The 14,875-nt window shown below is 65.3% G+C and overlaps 1 protein-coding gene across 1 annotated transcript; it reads left to right on the plus strand.

Annotated features, from left to right (window-relative positions):
* Nucleotides 1-332: 332 nt before the first annotated feature.
* Nucleotides 333-14,289, plus strand: VANGL2 (VANGL planar cell polarity protein 2). Its single transcript, XM_075176138.1, has 9 exons — nucleotides 333-384; nucleotides 6,830-7,017; nucleotides 8,684-8,951; nucleotides 9,049-9,169; nucleotides 10,820-11,427; nucleotides 12,417-12,553; nucleotides 12,754-12,889; nucleotides 13,233-13,464; nucleotides 13,772-14,289. The coding sequence occupies exons 3-9, from the start codon at nucleotides 8,881-8,883 to the stop codon at nucleotides 14,030-14,032; spliced, it is 1,566 nt and encodes a 521-aa protein (XP_075032239.1). The 5' UTR covers nucleotides 333-384; nucleotides 6,830-7,017; nucleotides 8,684-8,880; the 3' UTR covers nucleotides 14,033-14,289.
* The last annotated feature ends 586 nt before the right edge of the window (nucleotides 14,290-14,875 follow it).

Raw genomic sequence — 14,875 nt, forward strand, 5'->3', positions numbered from 1 at the left:
GGTGGGACCCCCCCGTCCCCACCCGCAGGTACGGGGGGAGGAAGCCGGGGGTCGCCGCCCGCCTTCCCCCCCCCCCCCAAGACAATGGCCCCGGAGGGGCGCCGGGAGCGCGGAGCGGAGACAATGGGCGGGCGCGGGGGGAGCGGCCGGGAACAGCGGCGGCGCGGGCGGGAGCTGCCGGCCCGGGGCGCGGCGGGCCGGGGCCGGGCGCACGGCGGAGCGGCGGGGGGGGCCGCTCCGCTGGGATTCGGGGTTTCCTCCGCCTCCTCCTCCTCTTCCTCCTCCTCCTCCTCCTCCGCCGCAGCAGCAGCAGCAGCAGCAACAGCAACCCCGGGATTTTGGTGCGGGGAGGGGGGGGACGCGCACAAAGGTGCGGCGGCGATGGTGAGTGCGGGGGAGAACCGGGGGGGAGCGGGGTGCGGGGCAGCCCCCCCGCCTTGCAGCCGGGAGGAGCGGGGCCGGGCGAGCCCGGCTGCGGGGACCGGGGCCGGGGCTGAGCTCGGCGCGTCCCTCCAGGAAGGGCCTGGGAAGCCGGGGACTTTCCTGGGCCGGCAGCCAGGCGGGGAACGGCTGCTCGGCGAGCCCCGCTCCCGGGGGTGCCTCGCTGCGTGGCAGGGGGAGATGCGGGGCTGCCAGGGTTTTTTTTCCACCCCCAGCTCGGAAGCAGGGGCCGGGGTGGGGGGGGTGTCTCTGGGTGGTGGGTGCTGAGGATGCACCCGGGGATGGGCCCCGCTCCCAGGGTGCTGGTTGCTCCTTTTTCGCAAGGCTCCGCTGGCCCTGGGGGACCTCCCCGGTGGGTGATGCAGCGGGGCCGCGTCCCCCCCCCGCCCCCGGTTGCATGCAGCCTGGCACCGGTGCCTGTGGCTTTCCCACTCCGCAGCGGGCATGCTTAGACTGGAGTTTACTGGCCAAGCTGCCCTGCTGCGGTCAACCACCCCTTGGCCTCCGAGCCCTTTGTGCCCAGCGCGGGTGTTTAAGCACAGGGCTTCCACCCTGCGAGCAACCAGGTGACCGGTGACCAGGGTGGGCACCTACGGGGTGTCCGCCCCGTGCCAGGGCTGGGTGGCTGCTCCCAGGACGGGGAAGTGAAAAGGGCCGATGTCCCTGCCGGATCTGCGGGACCCGCGGGGCAGGGTCTGCCCGCTGCGCCCGTCCCCGCCAGCACGCTCACCTGCTGCTGGGAGAGACCCGGCCGGATTCTGATCCGGTTTATCTTGGTCCCGTCCTGGCGCAGCGCCCTGAGCCAACAGGGAGTTCCCTCTGCTCTACGCCGGGCGCGAGCTCAGGCATCGGCCCTGCTGCTCTGTCTGGGCTGAGAGGCTTTATTTCCTTGGGAGAGGGTGTAGAGTCTGTCCCCCCCCCCCCCCCGCCAGGCCTTGGTATAATAGCCAAGGCGGAGGTTTAAAACCAAAAAAAAAAAAAAAAGGAGAATTAAATATTATCTTCACGGAGCCTCTGGGGACGGCTGTTGCTTAATCACAGCAATTCGGGATTGTGTTGGGACCGAGCTGGGCTCCGAGGCAGCCTGAGTCAGATGCGATCTCCGCGCAGCCGGGCTTCTCCTGTGTATTTACGCCGTCTTTGTGCTGGGGCGGGGGGAGCTCAGGATGAGACCGACTGATTTAATTAGCAGACGACTTCATTGGAGCCGGCGGTGGCTCCTCGCCTGGCTGTTGGACCGTGGGGTGGTTGATTTAGGGTTGAGGGTCGCTGGGTTGTGGGCAGCCCCCATCCTGGAGGCACGGTCCCGAGGCCGGGCACGGGGCTGGGGGCACCGACTGCCCGTCCCCGGGCTCCTTCTGGGCTCCCTTCGGCCATTTGAGTGATGAAATGTGGTTCTTGTTTTCATCCGCTCGCAGACAATGGGGCCGAAGGGGGTTTGGGGGAAGGCAGGGAGCCCATCACCCTGGCATCGGGCAGGGCTGAATCAGCCTGAGGTCTTTGGTCCGAGGTCGTTTGAGATTTTGGTTCTGTTTTCTGAGGGCCGGCGCAGCTGGCAGATGCTTTATGGCTTTATTGTCCAGCCGGGATGCTTGGGAGGGGGCCTCGGAGAAAACCACGGGGCCTTCGCTGCCCTGCCCTGGCTGCCCCCGCGCGAGCGCTCGGACCCGCGGGCACCGGGGCGGCAGGACCAGCCGCCAAAGCCGGACCCCACGCGAGGGATTTTTTCCCTTGTGCCCTGCTTCGAGCTGAGCGTGGCCGCACCTCGAGCACCGCGGTCGGTGGGTGAACGCGGTCGCCTTGCTCCTTGCCTGGGTCTGGACGGATCCCATCTCTACGCCGCTTTTCCAGGCTCCGAGACGCAGATAATGCTGCCTGCCCGCCGCAGCCTGGCAGGATTTAGTAGGGTTAAGTATTAGGCACCCGGAGCTGATGGAGCAGAGTTATAATCGATCTAAAAGTGTAGTCGTTTACGCTGCGGGTGTCCCTTTGGGGTAGGAACCGGCCTTTTGGGGTGTTGCTGAAGCGCCCTGGGGACAGAGGTTCTGATGATGCTCGTGGAGAATGCGCTGAAATCGAAGTCACGGCCCGAACCACGAGCGCGGAGCCCTGCGCCTCCTCGGCTCGCCCCGTCCCAGCACCCTGCGGCACCGCTGGATGCTCGTGACCACCGGAGAAGCAGCCTGGCACTCGGGTGTTTGCATCCTCCTGTGCCCCGGGGTGACCGTAGGTTTGTCACCTCGTGCTGGCGTCCCACCCGGAGGTGCCACCGGTGTGGCTGGAGGGACAGTGGGAGCGGGAGGGGACAGGGGGATGTGATTTGGGCGGCGGGAGGGAGACGTGGCAGCTGCAGCACCTCGCCGTGGGGCTGGCGATGTGCTGGGCATCGCGGTGCCATCCCGCCTCCGCCTGCACCCGGCATCAGAAACCACGAGGGCAAAGATGCCGCTGGTCACCCCGGGGAGCCCCGAGCGCTCCCGGCGAGCTCGGGCCGAGGCGGACGGGTGCTGCGAGGATGCGGGGTGCAGGCTGAGCCCCTCTGCCGGGCGCCCAGCCCTGGGAAGGGGGAGATGGAGCAGGTAAGCGGGCGGTGGGTGTCGGGGAGCCGGCTGCGGTTAGGATCCCTTGGTGCCGGCAGGTTTTGCAATGCAAATAGCTCTCTCTTCGTATGGAGCCCCGTTCTCATGCAAATCCCTGGGTTTTGTCCTTTTTTTTTTTTTTTTTTTTCTTCTCCCTCTGGTTCTAGATCTCGGTGCAATCATTTTTACCTGCGCGGAGGCAGCTAGCGCATCCCCGCCGCCCGCCGCGGCCGCGACCTCCATCGCTCCCGGACACGCAGCGGGATTGAAATGCCGGGTGAAAGGCTGGGCTTTGTCCCGTAGTCGCGCAGTGGGACTTCCCCGCCGGAGGAAACTTGGTGGGGACCGAGCGCTGGAGGGACTGGACGTTCCTGTGGATATTGTAACAATCCCGAGTGATCGTAATTAAAGCTGGCAGTTTGGAAAGGATATTAAACCTTCTGCATCCAAGCTGACGCTGAGCAATTTGAGAGCAGAATGAGACCCCATGGGGGAGTTGGATTAAGCCACTCGGGCTTCCCGTGGGCCTTTCCCGTGTCCCTCTGAAGCGCCCGGTCGTGCCAACGGACCAAAGAGCTGGAAGTTTGCGGATTCCAACCAGCGACGGCATCTGGAGGGGGCCGGAGCGGCGGCGGGGGGGCCGGGGCGGCCGCTTTCCCAGCCCGGCGCGGGGGGGGACTCGGCCGTGGAAAGGAGCGGAGTTGGGGGTCGAGGGACGCGCCGTGAGCTGGCCGTGAAGCCTCAGCTCCGCCAGCCAAGAGGAGGTGCGGGGCTGGATACGGCCCGGGGAGAAGGGAAGGAAAATTGTTTTGCTTCGGGAGGGGGTGTGCGAACGGGGGGAGGGCAGCGAATTGCCTTGGCGGCCTCTCCCCAGCTCCTCGGTAGATGATGCACGGCCGGTGTATGGTGGGGGGGGGGGATCTGCTTCGACCCCCCAGCTCCTCCTGGGGACCCCGTCCATCCAAGCAGGGGTTGGGGTTTTTCCTAGCCGTGCGCCCACCTTCTGCTCTTTGCCTGTCACCCGTGGGCACCCAGCTCCCGGGGCCGGCAGCCTCCTCCGCCTCCCCAGCGTTTGCTGCGTTATGTGAAATGCGGTCATTGCTCCGTCCCCCCGCCGCCGCCTCCTGCTCCCCCGGCAGCGCGGGGCTCCCGGGGCCGGTGGCCGGCCGGGGAAGGCGCCCATTGTGCGGAGGCAGCAAGGCGTGTTTGTGTAGCCAAGCAAGCAAACGTGCCAGGCGATCGGCTCGGCAGACCCCTGTGCCGGGGCCGGGAGGTGCCTCCCGTTCCCAGGCCGGTTTCGGAGACGTGCGGCACCATCCCCACCGTGGGCATCGCCGCTCAGGGGGTCCTGGTGTCGGCGTGGTGAGGGAGGACAGCCCCAAAATGACGGTGTGAGGCAGGGCTGAGGCTCGCGTTAGGTTTCCTGCCTGTCCATAAACAGCCCGTGCGGCTACGGACTCCGGCTTGCGGTGTGCCTCAGTTTCCCCATCTCTGTCATGGGCAGAGCCATGCTTCCAGCCCTCCGGGCTTATTGGGAGGATAAACAGCGGTGGAGTCATCTGCCAGGAATCCAGGACCCCGGGATCCTCCTGGCTCGCTCCGTGACTCAGTTTCCCCGTTGCTGCGTTGCTTGTCGGGTCGAGCAGGAAAACACCTGCCCAGATGTGGCTGATGTTTCCGTCTGCTCCGGCTCGGCCCCGGCGGTGGGGAGCCAACTGTCGCCGGCGTGCGTAGGGCTGCGTTCACACCCCTCTCGTAACCACATCGGAGCATCCTGACTTAACGGTGGTATTTAGTTAATTGACCTAGATTTGCAGATGCTGGAAAAAGAGCAGCGGGGGTGTAAATCGCTGAGCTCTGGCCTGGGAGCGGGTGGACGCTCGCCCATCCGCTCCAGCGCGAAGGCAGCCGGTTCGGTCCCAACCCCCTTGGCCGGGTCTGAAGTTGTTCGGTCACCGATTTCCCCCTCTCTCCTTTGCTCAAAGCGGGTTTTTCTCCAGCAAACGTCGTGCCCAGCTCTGGCGAGGTCTTGGTGCTGAATAAAGCGGGGAGAGAGCCACGCGGCGCCAGTTTGTGCTGCCCGGTCCGAGGGGCACGCTGCCTCGCCGGGGGTGAGGGGAGAGGGTTTCCCTCTCGGGATTTGTCCTGGAGCTGTTTGAAATAAGAAAGCTTTCTCATCTAGAAACGCTTGGATCTATTTTTTTGAGCGTTTGAATGCAAAAGAGAGTTCGTGTTTGAGGTTTGCGGACTCAAAGGCAGGAGAGACGGCGGCAGCGGCTTTTCTGACCGCCCCGAAGCCCCAGCCGAGCTCTCGCTGCTTTGAACCCTGTGATGTGCTCCAGCATCCTCCCGAGAAGCCATCCAGTCTGGACTTGAAGATGTCAAGAGATGGCAAATCCTCTCCTCCCCTGGGGAGTTTGTTCTGATGGTTAATCACCTCGCTATTAAAAATGTGAGTTTTCCTCCTCGTTTGCATGCGTCTGGCTCTCGCTCCCAGCCCTCGGCAGTTGCTCGGCGTCTCCGCGGGCTCGGGAAGGTGAAGCTGATTCTCCTCCTGGAGACGAGGCATCCATTTCCAGCCTCTCCACCTGAGCACCTTGTGCTGCCGAACCGGCTTTCCCCACTCTCCCAGGCAAAGCATCCAAAAAAAAAAAATCCCTTTCTTCCCCACCGGAGCGGCCAAGTTGCTCCGCTGGCACCGGAGCGGCCACGGGACAGAGGACGAGAAGCTCCCGGCTCCAGCGACCCGCGGGATGGCCGCTTGATTTACAAATTAACTTTGCAAAACTGCTGGGCTGGGGGTTATTTCCCCCGCCAGCCTTTGCTGGGGAGAAAGTTCGGCTGGTTTGGTACGGGCAAGACGGAGGGACTTCGGCGGCCGGAGCCGAGCCCCGGTCTGGATGCGGAGGTCGCCCGTGGCTCATCCGTGGATCCTGCCGGAGCAAACCATCCCGCACCGCTGCTCTGCCCTGGGAAAGGGCCCCAAAACCTCGCTCCGTAACCCCTGCCCCGTCGCCAGCTCGCGGTTGAAGGACCGGGCTCGCCGCAGCCGTTCCCGTGGCTCGTTGCTTGCTCCCCTTGGAAATGCGTGCCCGGTTCTCCCTCTGAACGGATCGACCTTCATCTCCCGGCTCCGGCTTTTCCTTCGGGAGCTGGATGGCCCCGGGGTCCCCACTACGCCACTGGGGCAGCCTTGGGGACCCCTGACTCGGGGGTGGACTTGAAGTGTGGCTGCTGGCCACGGGATTGTGGTGGCCGAGGAGAGTTAAATCCAGGGGCTGGTGCCTGGGATCACGGAGATGTGTTGGAAAACCCCATCTATAAATGGGCTTCGCCTCCCCGGGAGCGCGGGGCGCTGGCGGGAGCCGGGGGTGCGGGAGCGGAGCTCGGGCTGGCTCTGGACACCTCGGGGAGGGTCGCATCCAGCCGCGGTGCCGGGGTACGGGGCAGGGTGCCGATGCGGCGTGGAGGGGACGCCGGGGCAGGTTTTGGGCTGTAATGATGTCTGGGGGGGGGGTTGTCCAGCCCACCTTCGTTTTCCTCCCCGGCCCGTCGCTCCTCTCGGGTGCTCGCCGGGGGTCAAGGCCAAGCGAGGGGCTCTCCTGGGGTGGGTGCCCCCAGAGGGAAGGGGGGTGGGTGACCTGCGGGGCAAGGGCTTTGGCTGGCGGTGCCCGCTGTGCCGCGCCGCGGCTCGCCCCTAACCACGTGGCTGGGTGGTCCCGGTCCCCGGGGAGGGGATGCCGCGAAGCATCCGCGTGCGGCAGGGACGCCCGGTTCCTGATTTCCTTCTCTCTCTTGCTTCCCTCCAGCTCGACCGCGGACCCCCGGCGCGGCCGCCCGTCCCGTGAGCGGCCCCCCATGCGCAGCCCCCCTCCGGCGCCCGCCAGCTGGATGCCGTCCCCGTCGGAGGCTCAGGATGCCCCAAGTGCCTCGGTGACCACCGGGACGGGGGACAGCACCCGCCTGCCGCACCCTGACCTCCCGCACCGCCCCGCCGGTGAGTCCCCCCGGTCCCGTGAGTCCCTCGGCTCCATCCCCTGCCCCAGTATCAACCTCCTAATGGTGTTAATGGACCAGACTGGGGACAAGCCGGTCCCCGGCCCCCTGCGCAGCGGCCCCGGCATTGTTCCCAGCAGAAACCCGATCCCTGCCTGCAAACAAAGCCCAGAAGAGGGGGGGCTGGCAGGAGGTTGGGGGGGGGGGGGACAGGGGGGTCCTTTCTCTCCCAGCCCCTTCCCCCATCGCTCTCGCTGGGGATGCTGGGACGAGCTCCCGGCCCCGTTGCCATCTCCTAGACAACCGGCGTGGGCAGGGGGGGGCTTTTGTTTCCATAGTGATAAATGTGTGAGCATCCAGCATCTGGGACAAAAGGACCCCCCCTCCCTTCCTTTTCCCCTCCTCGACCCCATCTCCCCCTCCCCGAGGCCTTGGAAAAAGAGGCCAAAAGACATTTGGGTTTTATTTGGTCGAAATGGCATTTCCGTGGTAACCCGGCACAAACACAGCCGGCGCGGCCCCCCCAGGACGCAGGACTGGCTGGGAGGGGGGGTTTGGGGCTCTGGGGGATGCCTAAAGCCCGCAGCCCCCCCAGCACCCTTAGGGTGAGGGCAGGAGGATTTGGCAAGACCCCTCCGACGGGGTCCGGCATCCCCCGGCGTGGGTCAGGCACCGCCATGTCCCCTCTGCCTCCCCGAGGGCGACCCCCATCTCCGCTCCCTGGTGCGATCACAGACCCAGGCAAACCAGCACCCACCCCGCGCCGGGGCTTGGGAGTCCCCAAAACCCCCGGGCTGGGACCCCGGGAGACCACCGCCGCAGACCCCAGCTCCTGCCCCGAGGTCAAGGTGCCTGGCGCTGCCCGGCTGGGATCTTTTCCCAACCCAGCAGAGATCCGACACCATAAGTAGGCGTAGGTTGGTATCGCGTGCCTGTGTGTATATATTTATATACGTCTGTGCCTCCAAACGGCCGTGATGGGAGTTTGGGGTTGGCTAATAACGGCGTGAGTCAGGGCGGTGGTGTCTGCGCCGAGCCAGCCTTGCGATGGTCCCCGGATGCTGCCGGGGTGGCCCAGAGCGGTCCCATCCTCGGAGCCACCGCGATGGCTCCCGGCAGCCTGGGGTCTCCCGGCTTCCCCCGGCAGCTCCGAGCTTGCCGCGGGGGGGGGGCTGGAGCCGGTGCGATGCTCCTCGGCACAGAGCGGGACTCCCGTGCCGATCTCCTGGGCGTGAGATCCCGGCTCCGCGCTGGGAAGCGTGTCCGGGCAGAGCCCCGCGCCGCGAGATGGGCCTGAAACGTTGCCTGCGCCCAATTATTCATTCCTTTTTCTTTTTTTTTTTTTTTTTTTCCTGTTGGCCCCCACCCTAGGCGCTCTCTTGGCAGTTAAAATAACGATCGTGATATTAATTAAAGTGTAAATCACCCGAAACAGAAGCTAATCACGCAGTATCGTTAATAAAGGGGAAGGTGGCCATCCCGGACCCAGCTTGGGCGTGGGATAAAACAGAAAATGCCCCAAAGTGACCCAAATTCCCTTTCCCTGCCGAAGTCCCGTCCCCGTTTGCCGGTGGTGCAGGGGTGGCGGGCGCGGGGATGCTCACCGGCGGCCGGGACCCCCGGGATGCCGCCGCGCCGCCGCTGACCCTTCCCCTTCGCCTCGGCAGGCGGGCGAGCCGTTTTCTCCTGAGACGAGCCCAACCAGGTGATCAAAATAGAGTCCCTCAAGGTGACGGTCGACTTCTTGAAGGTGCCCCTGGGCCTGAAGAAGCCCCCCCTGAAGGAGGCCCTGGCCGCCGTCCCGGGGCCGGGGAGACCCAAGCCCCTCGGCGTGGAGCGGCACAAGCCCCGGCGCTCCGACACCATGGACAATGAGTCGCAGTACTCGGGATATTCCTACAAGTCCGGGCATTCCCGCAGCTCCCGCAAGCACAGGTGAGGGGTCGGTGCGTGCCCGAGGCGGGGGGTCCCTGGCCCCAGTGGGTGCTGCCACCCTGGTGCACCCACCCTGCTCCCCTCTCTTGCTTTCCAGGGACCGGCGGGACCGGCATCGCTCAAAAAGCCGGGACGGGAGCCGCGGGGACAAGTCGGTGACCATCCAAGCGCCGGGCGAGCCCTTGTTGGACAACGAGTCGACTCGGGGGGATGAGAGGGTGAGTTGGGGCAGGGGGGAGGGATGGGGTCGGCATCCCTGCCCCGCCGCGGGGATGCTGCCGAGGGTGGGAGCCGCCGGCGGGGCGCGGGGGTTCCCGGCATGCCTGGTGCTCCCCGGCAGAGCGGTCGAGCCGGTTGGGCTGGCCCTCGGCTGGCGGACGGGCTCCTGCGAGCGCTGCGGCGGCGCCGGCGGGGAGGGCGGGCGGGCGGCGCGGGCGCAAATGAAAGGGGACCGGCTGTCGCGGCGCCCCGGGGAAGCAGCCGGGGTGGGCAGGGGCTGCCCAGGGTGGAAAACACCCTGGGGACCCACTCCCTAGGGATCCACTCCCTGGGGATCCGCTCCCTGGGGATCCGCTCCCGAGGGATTAGCTCCAGCTCCTCGCTTGGCGCCTGCAGGTGACGCCGGCTCGGCCATGCCAAGGCGTAATAACCCCAGCCCGGCTCCCGGCAGGATCACACCGGCGAGCAGGTTGGTGTGGAGGAGGCTCCCCTGCGGCACCCCTCCGCCCGCCGCCCCAGCCCCGCGGCCCCACGGGGGTCCCTCGACACCAGCGGCAGCGGGGGCGGCGCTGCCGTGCCCCCCGTGCTGGGTGCCGGCACCCCTCCGCCCGCCGCGGAGCCCGATCCCTGGCTTTAATCATCTCCCGGCCACCTACGCAGGCGGCTCCGGCTCTTTTCATCTTCCCCCACCGAGAAGCCGGCGCCGGCAGAGGCTGGGGTTTGCGGTGGCCAGGATGCCGGCGGCTGAGCCTGCCCGGTCCAGGCGTGGCCGGAGCGAGCCGACGGCAGCGTGGGTTCGCCTGGGGATGGGCTGGGATATGGACGGGTCCTCCCGGACCCTCCTCTGCTCCACATCCCTCTGGAAAGCCCCAGACGGTGGTTTTAGTTTGCTGCAGGAATTCCCGGCTTTCCTGCAGAGATTCAGGGGGGAAAAAATACGATACGATAAAACCCCAAGTTTCAGGGATGCCAAAGTGGTGTAAAACAGAACGGGAAAGTCCGAGTGAGAGGACGGACGGACGGACAGAGCCGTGGCTGCGCCGGGGCGGTGCTTCCAGCACCTGCGGTCCAACGTCTGCTCCCTTCCCGTGTTTTAGCTGGGAAGGGATCAGATGGGGACGGGACATTTCCACACCCCTCTGGCTTGAGGAGGGGATTTTCGGAGGTGGTGGGAGACCTGCCCGGTGCTCTTGAGCCGCCGGATCACCGGTGACTTTGTCCTGCCCGGCGCGGCGCTGGGGGAGGCAGCACCCGCCCGCGCAGCGGCGGCGAGGGTGTGTTGGGACGGCAGCCGGGCATGTTCCTTCTGGCCCCGCTAATGAGGGGGTTTGCCTGGAAGCAGGATGCTTCCCACTTCCAAAGCTGCTCTCGCCGGTGCCGGAGAGGTGGAGCGCGGCACGGAGCCGCCGACGGGGTTTTCCTAGAGGGTCCTGGCCAAATCGCTGCGCTCCCCCCCCACCCTGAGGTTTCCGCCGTCTAAATGGGGGTGATGGCGCCGGGCAGCGCGCCGGGCTTTGAGGTTTGGTGGACGGGAGATGCTGGAGTTGGGGTGGGGTGGGGGGCCGGCGCGGCGGGCACCCCCCGGGGCGCTGGGGCCGGGGGGGACACGGAGCCATCCCCCACGTAACCCTCCCATCCGCCCTCCCCAGGATGACAACTGGGGCGAGACCACCACGGTGGTGACGGGGACGTCGGAGCACAGCATCTCGCACGATGACATCACCCGCATCACCAAGGACATGGAGGACAGCGCCCACCTGGACTGCTCCCGGCACCTGGGCGTCTCGCTGGCCGGGGCGCTGGCGCTGCTTGCCTTCCTCACCCCCCTCGCCTTCATGCTCCTGCCCCAGCTGCTGTGGCGGGAGGAGCTGGAGCCCTGCGGGACACCCTGCGAGGGGCTCTTCATCTCCGTGGCCTTCAAACTCCTCATCCTCCTGCTGGGCAGCTGGGCTCTCTTCTTCCGTCGCCCCAAAGCCTTCTTCCCTCGCGTCTTCGTCTTCCGAGCGTTGCTTATGGTGCTCGTCTTCCTCCTCGTCGTCTCCTATTGGCTTTTCTACGGCGTGCGGATCCTGGATTCGCGGGACCGCAACTACCAGGGGGTGGTGCAGTACGCCGTCTCGCTGGTGGACGCGCTGCTCTTCGTGCACTACCTGGCCGTGGTGCTGCTGGAGCTGCGCCAGCTCCAGCCCCAGTTCACCCTCAAGGCCGTCCGCTCCGCCGACGGGGCCAGCCGCTTCTACAACGTCGGCCATCTCAGGTACGGGGGTGCCGGGGGGGGGTTCCCGTGTTCGCGTGTGTGCAGGAGGCGTGTGCACGTACGTGTGTGCACGTGCCTTGATGCGCGTGCATGTGGGCACATATGTAAACGCCCATGCGTTGATGCGTGTGCACGTACATATGTGCACGGGCATTCGGGCGTGTGTACGTACATGTGTGCACGAGCATTCAGGCATGTGTACATACATGTGTGCACGGGCATTGATGTGTGTGCACGCACATATGTGCATGGGCATTCAGGTGTGTGTACGTACATGTGTGCACAGGCATTCAGGCATGTGTACATACATGTGTGCACGGGCATTGATGTGTGTGCACGCACATATGTGCATGGGCATTCGGGTGTGTGCACGTACATATGTGCACAGGCATTCAGGTGTGTGTACGTACATGTGTGCGTGGGCACTGATGCGTGTGCACGTACATATGTGCACGGGCATTGATGTGTGTGCGCATACATATGTGCACGGGCATTCAGGCGTGTGCACATGCATGTGTGCACATACGTAAATGTACATGCATTGATGCGTGTGCACGTACATATGTGCATGGGCATTCAGGTGTGTGCACGTACATACGTGCACGGGCATTGATGCGTGTCCATTCATGGAATCACAGAATTACTTAGGTTGGAAAAGACCTTTAAGATTGTCAAGTCCAGCCGTAAAATTCGTGCGTGTGCACGTACATACGTGCATGTGCAGCGGTGCGTGTGCACGTACATACGTGCACATGCACTCAGGCATGTGCCTGCCTGGGTGTCCAGGCGCCCGTGTGCACACGCGCACCCGTATTCGCGCCGCTGCTCCCCGCAGCATCCCGTCTCGCCACCGGTGAGCCATCCCCGCAGCGCCGGGCGCTCTCCGCGCCCCCCGCCCGCCCCGCCCCGGCTGCGTGTGCCCCCCGGCGCGGCGCGGCGCTAACCGGCTCTCTGTGCCCGCCGCCGTGCCCGGCTGTGTCTCCCTGCAGCATCCAGCGAGCAGCCGTGTGGATCCTGGAGAACTATTACCACGATTTCCCGGTCTACAACCCTGCCCTCCTCAACCTGCCAAAATCCGTCCTGTCCAAGAAAATGTCCGGGTTTAAAGTTTATTCCCTCGGCGAGGGTGAGCTCCCCTTCCCTTGGCTTCTCCTCTTGTTCTCTCTCCTCCTTCCTTTCCCCATCCCTGTGTTTTCCTCTCCGGAGGCTCCTCTCGGCTCTGGAGAACCCGGAGCGGGATCGCCGCAGCCTGGCCGTGGGGCAGGGGAAGCATCGGGCACCTCGCAGCCCCCCAACTCCTCTCTAACCTCACCCTTTTCCCCGCAGAAAACACGACGAACAATTCCACCGGCCAGTCCCGGGCCGTCATCGCGGCGGCTGCCCGGCGCCGCGACAACAGCCACAACGAGTATTACTACGAGGAGGCGGAGCACGAGCGCAGGGTGCGGAAACGCCGCGCCAGGTACGGGGCCGGCGGCGGGGACCGGGGCTCCGTGCGGCAGCGGGTGCCCCGTTGCCGCGTGTCCCGGGGGGTGCCCATCCCAGGACCCCCGTGAGGACCTGGGCTGTGCTGGCAGGAGGGAGGTGGGGGGTCCTGGGGTCACCTCCAGCCCCCCAAGACGAGGCGTCCCTGCTCTTGGGGAGGCGCATCCCCAAGCCCGGCTGTTGCGTGGCACAGCCAGATCTGCCCCAAAACTGTTTTGGGGTGGAAGCGGGGTTCCTGCCGTCCATAGGTCGGCAGGCGGCGAGGGGCTCCCCCCAGCCCCAGGGGATCTGCCCCACGTCCATGGCTTTCCTCCCGGCAGGCTGGTGGTGGCGGTGGAAGAAGCCTTCACCCACATCAAGCGGCTGCAGGAGGAGGACCAGAAGAACCCACGGGAGATCATGGATCCACGGGAGGCGGCTCAGGCCATCTTCGCCTCCATGGCCCGGGCCATGCAGAAGTACCTGCGCACCACCAAGCAGCAGCCCTACCACACCATGGAGAGCATCCTGCAGCACCTCGAGTTCTGCATCACCCACGACATGACGCCCAAGGTGCGCCGGGAGCACGGCGAGGTGGGATGGGTCTCTGGGTTCGCCCAAGGGCTTGGTCCAGAGCGTGAGGACTTGGGTGGGGCTTTTTCCCCACCGGGTGAGAGCATCGCCCCGGGAGGAGAAGGGGTTGGGGGATAGAGCCAGAAAAGCGGGTGTAACCCCAAGGGAGCAACACGCAGCGACGGGAACCAGCCGCACGGGGATGTTTTTCCTGCAGGACCTGCCGAGCAGCTTGAGGCTGCAAAAAAAAAAAACCTAGGCTGAGCCGTAGGAAGGCGACGTTCACGTGTCCTTTCCCTCCTCCAAGGCGTTCCTTGAGCGGTACCTGACGGCCGGACCCACCATCCAGTACCACAAGGACCGCTGGCTGGCCAAGCAGTGGACGCTGGTCAGCGAGGAGCCGGTGACGAACGGCCTGAAGGATGGGGTGGTCTTCGTGCTGAAGCGCCAGGACTTCAGCCTGGTGGTGAGCACCAAGAAGATCCCTTTCTTCAAGCTCTCGGAGGAGTTCGTGGACCCCAAGTCGCACAAGTTCGTCATGAGGCTGCAGTCGGAGACCTCCGTGTGAGCTGAAGAGGGATGGAGAGGGGTTGGGGGGGAGACCCTCTCCGGACCCCTCCGTCTCATCCTCCCCGTCTCCGCCGGGGCTCAGGGAGGCCACGGCTCGAGGGCAGAACTGCGGCGGGCGCTGGCAAGCAGCACCCGTGCCCAGCTCCATCACCTACCTGTGACCACTCGCCCTCCGCCTCGGCTTGGCCCTCGTTGGGGTGGGCTGAGCCCCTTCCTCCTCCTCTTCCTCCTCCTCCTCCTCCTCCCCAAAACCCAGGTCCGTGTAGCATCCCCCCAGAAGGTGCAGCCGGCGGCGGACAGCGGCACGGCCAGGAAGGAGACGGCGTTTCGGTGCCATAACTCAAGGGCTAACTCTACACCTTCTTCACCAGCGTCTTCAAGCACCGTCCGGTCCCAAGGACCTGCTGCGCTCGCCCGTTTTCTACCTGGCAGCTGTCCTGGCTCTGACCTTAAACCACCGCCCGCCCTCTGGGGCTGGTTTTTAATCCTAGAGATTTTTTTGGGGGGCAGTATTTTGCAAACACCTCCGCGATCCGTGGCTGCTATGAAAACCTCCCCCGGCATCCAAGACACCGGAGCGGCGATGCTCTCGGCTGTAGGAACGTCCTCCTCGCCTCTCTGCCGATGGTTTCCGCGCTCAGCTCTTAACAAAAGCAAGTGAAAATCTGGTTTTTAAGAGAAGCAGAAGGGTTGGTTTTTTTTTTTAAGTGATTTCCCTGCTCCCGAGGCGACCCGGGTCCCAGCAGCATCCCTGTGGGGCTTCCCCACGCCGGTTGGAGCTGCAGCCGTGGGTTGCAGGCAGAGCAGCTTAAAACGTCTCTGGAGGTCCAATCCTGGACCC

The sequence above is a fragment of the Calonectris borealis genome, chromosome 29 (assembly GCF_964195595.1).
Source record: "Calonectris borealis chromosome 29, bCalBor7.hap1.2, whole genome shotgun sequence".
NCBI lineage: Eukaryota > Metazoa > Chordata > Aves > Procellariiformes > Procellariidae > Calonectris > Calonectris borealis.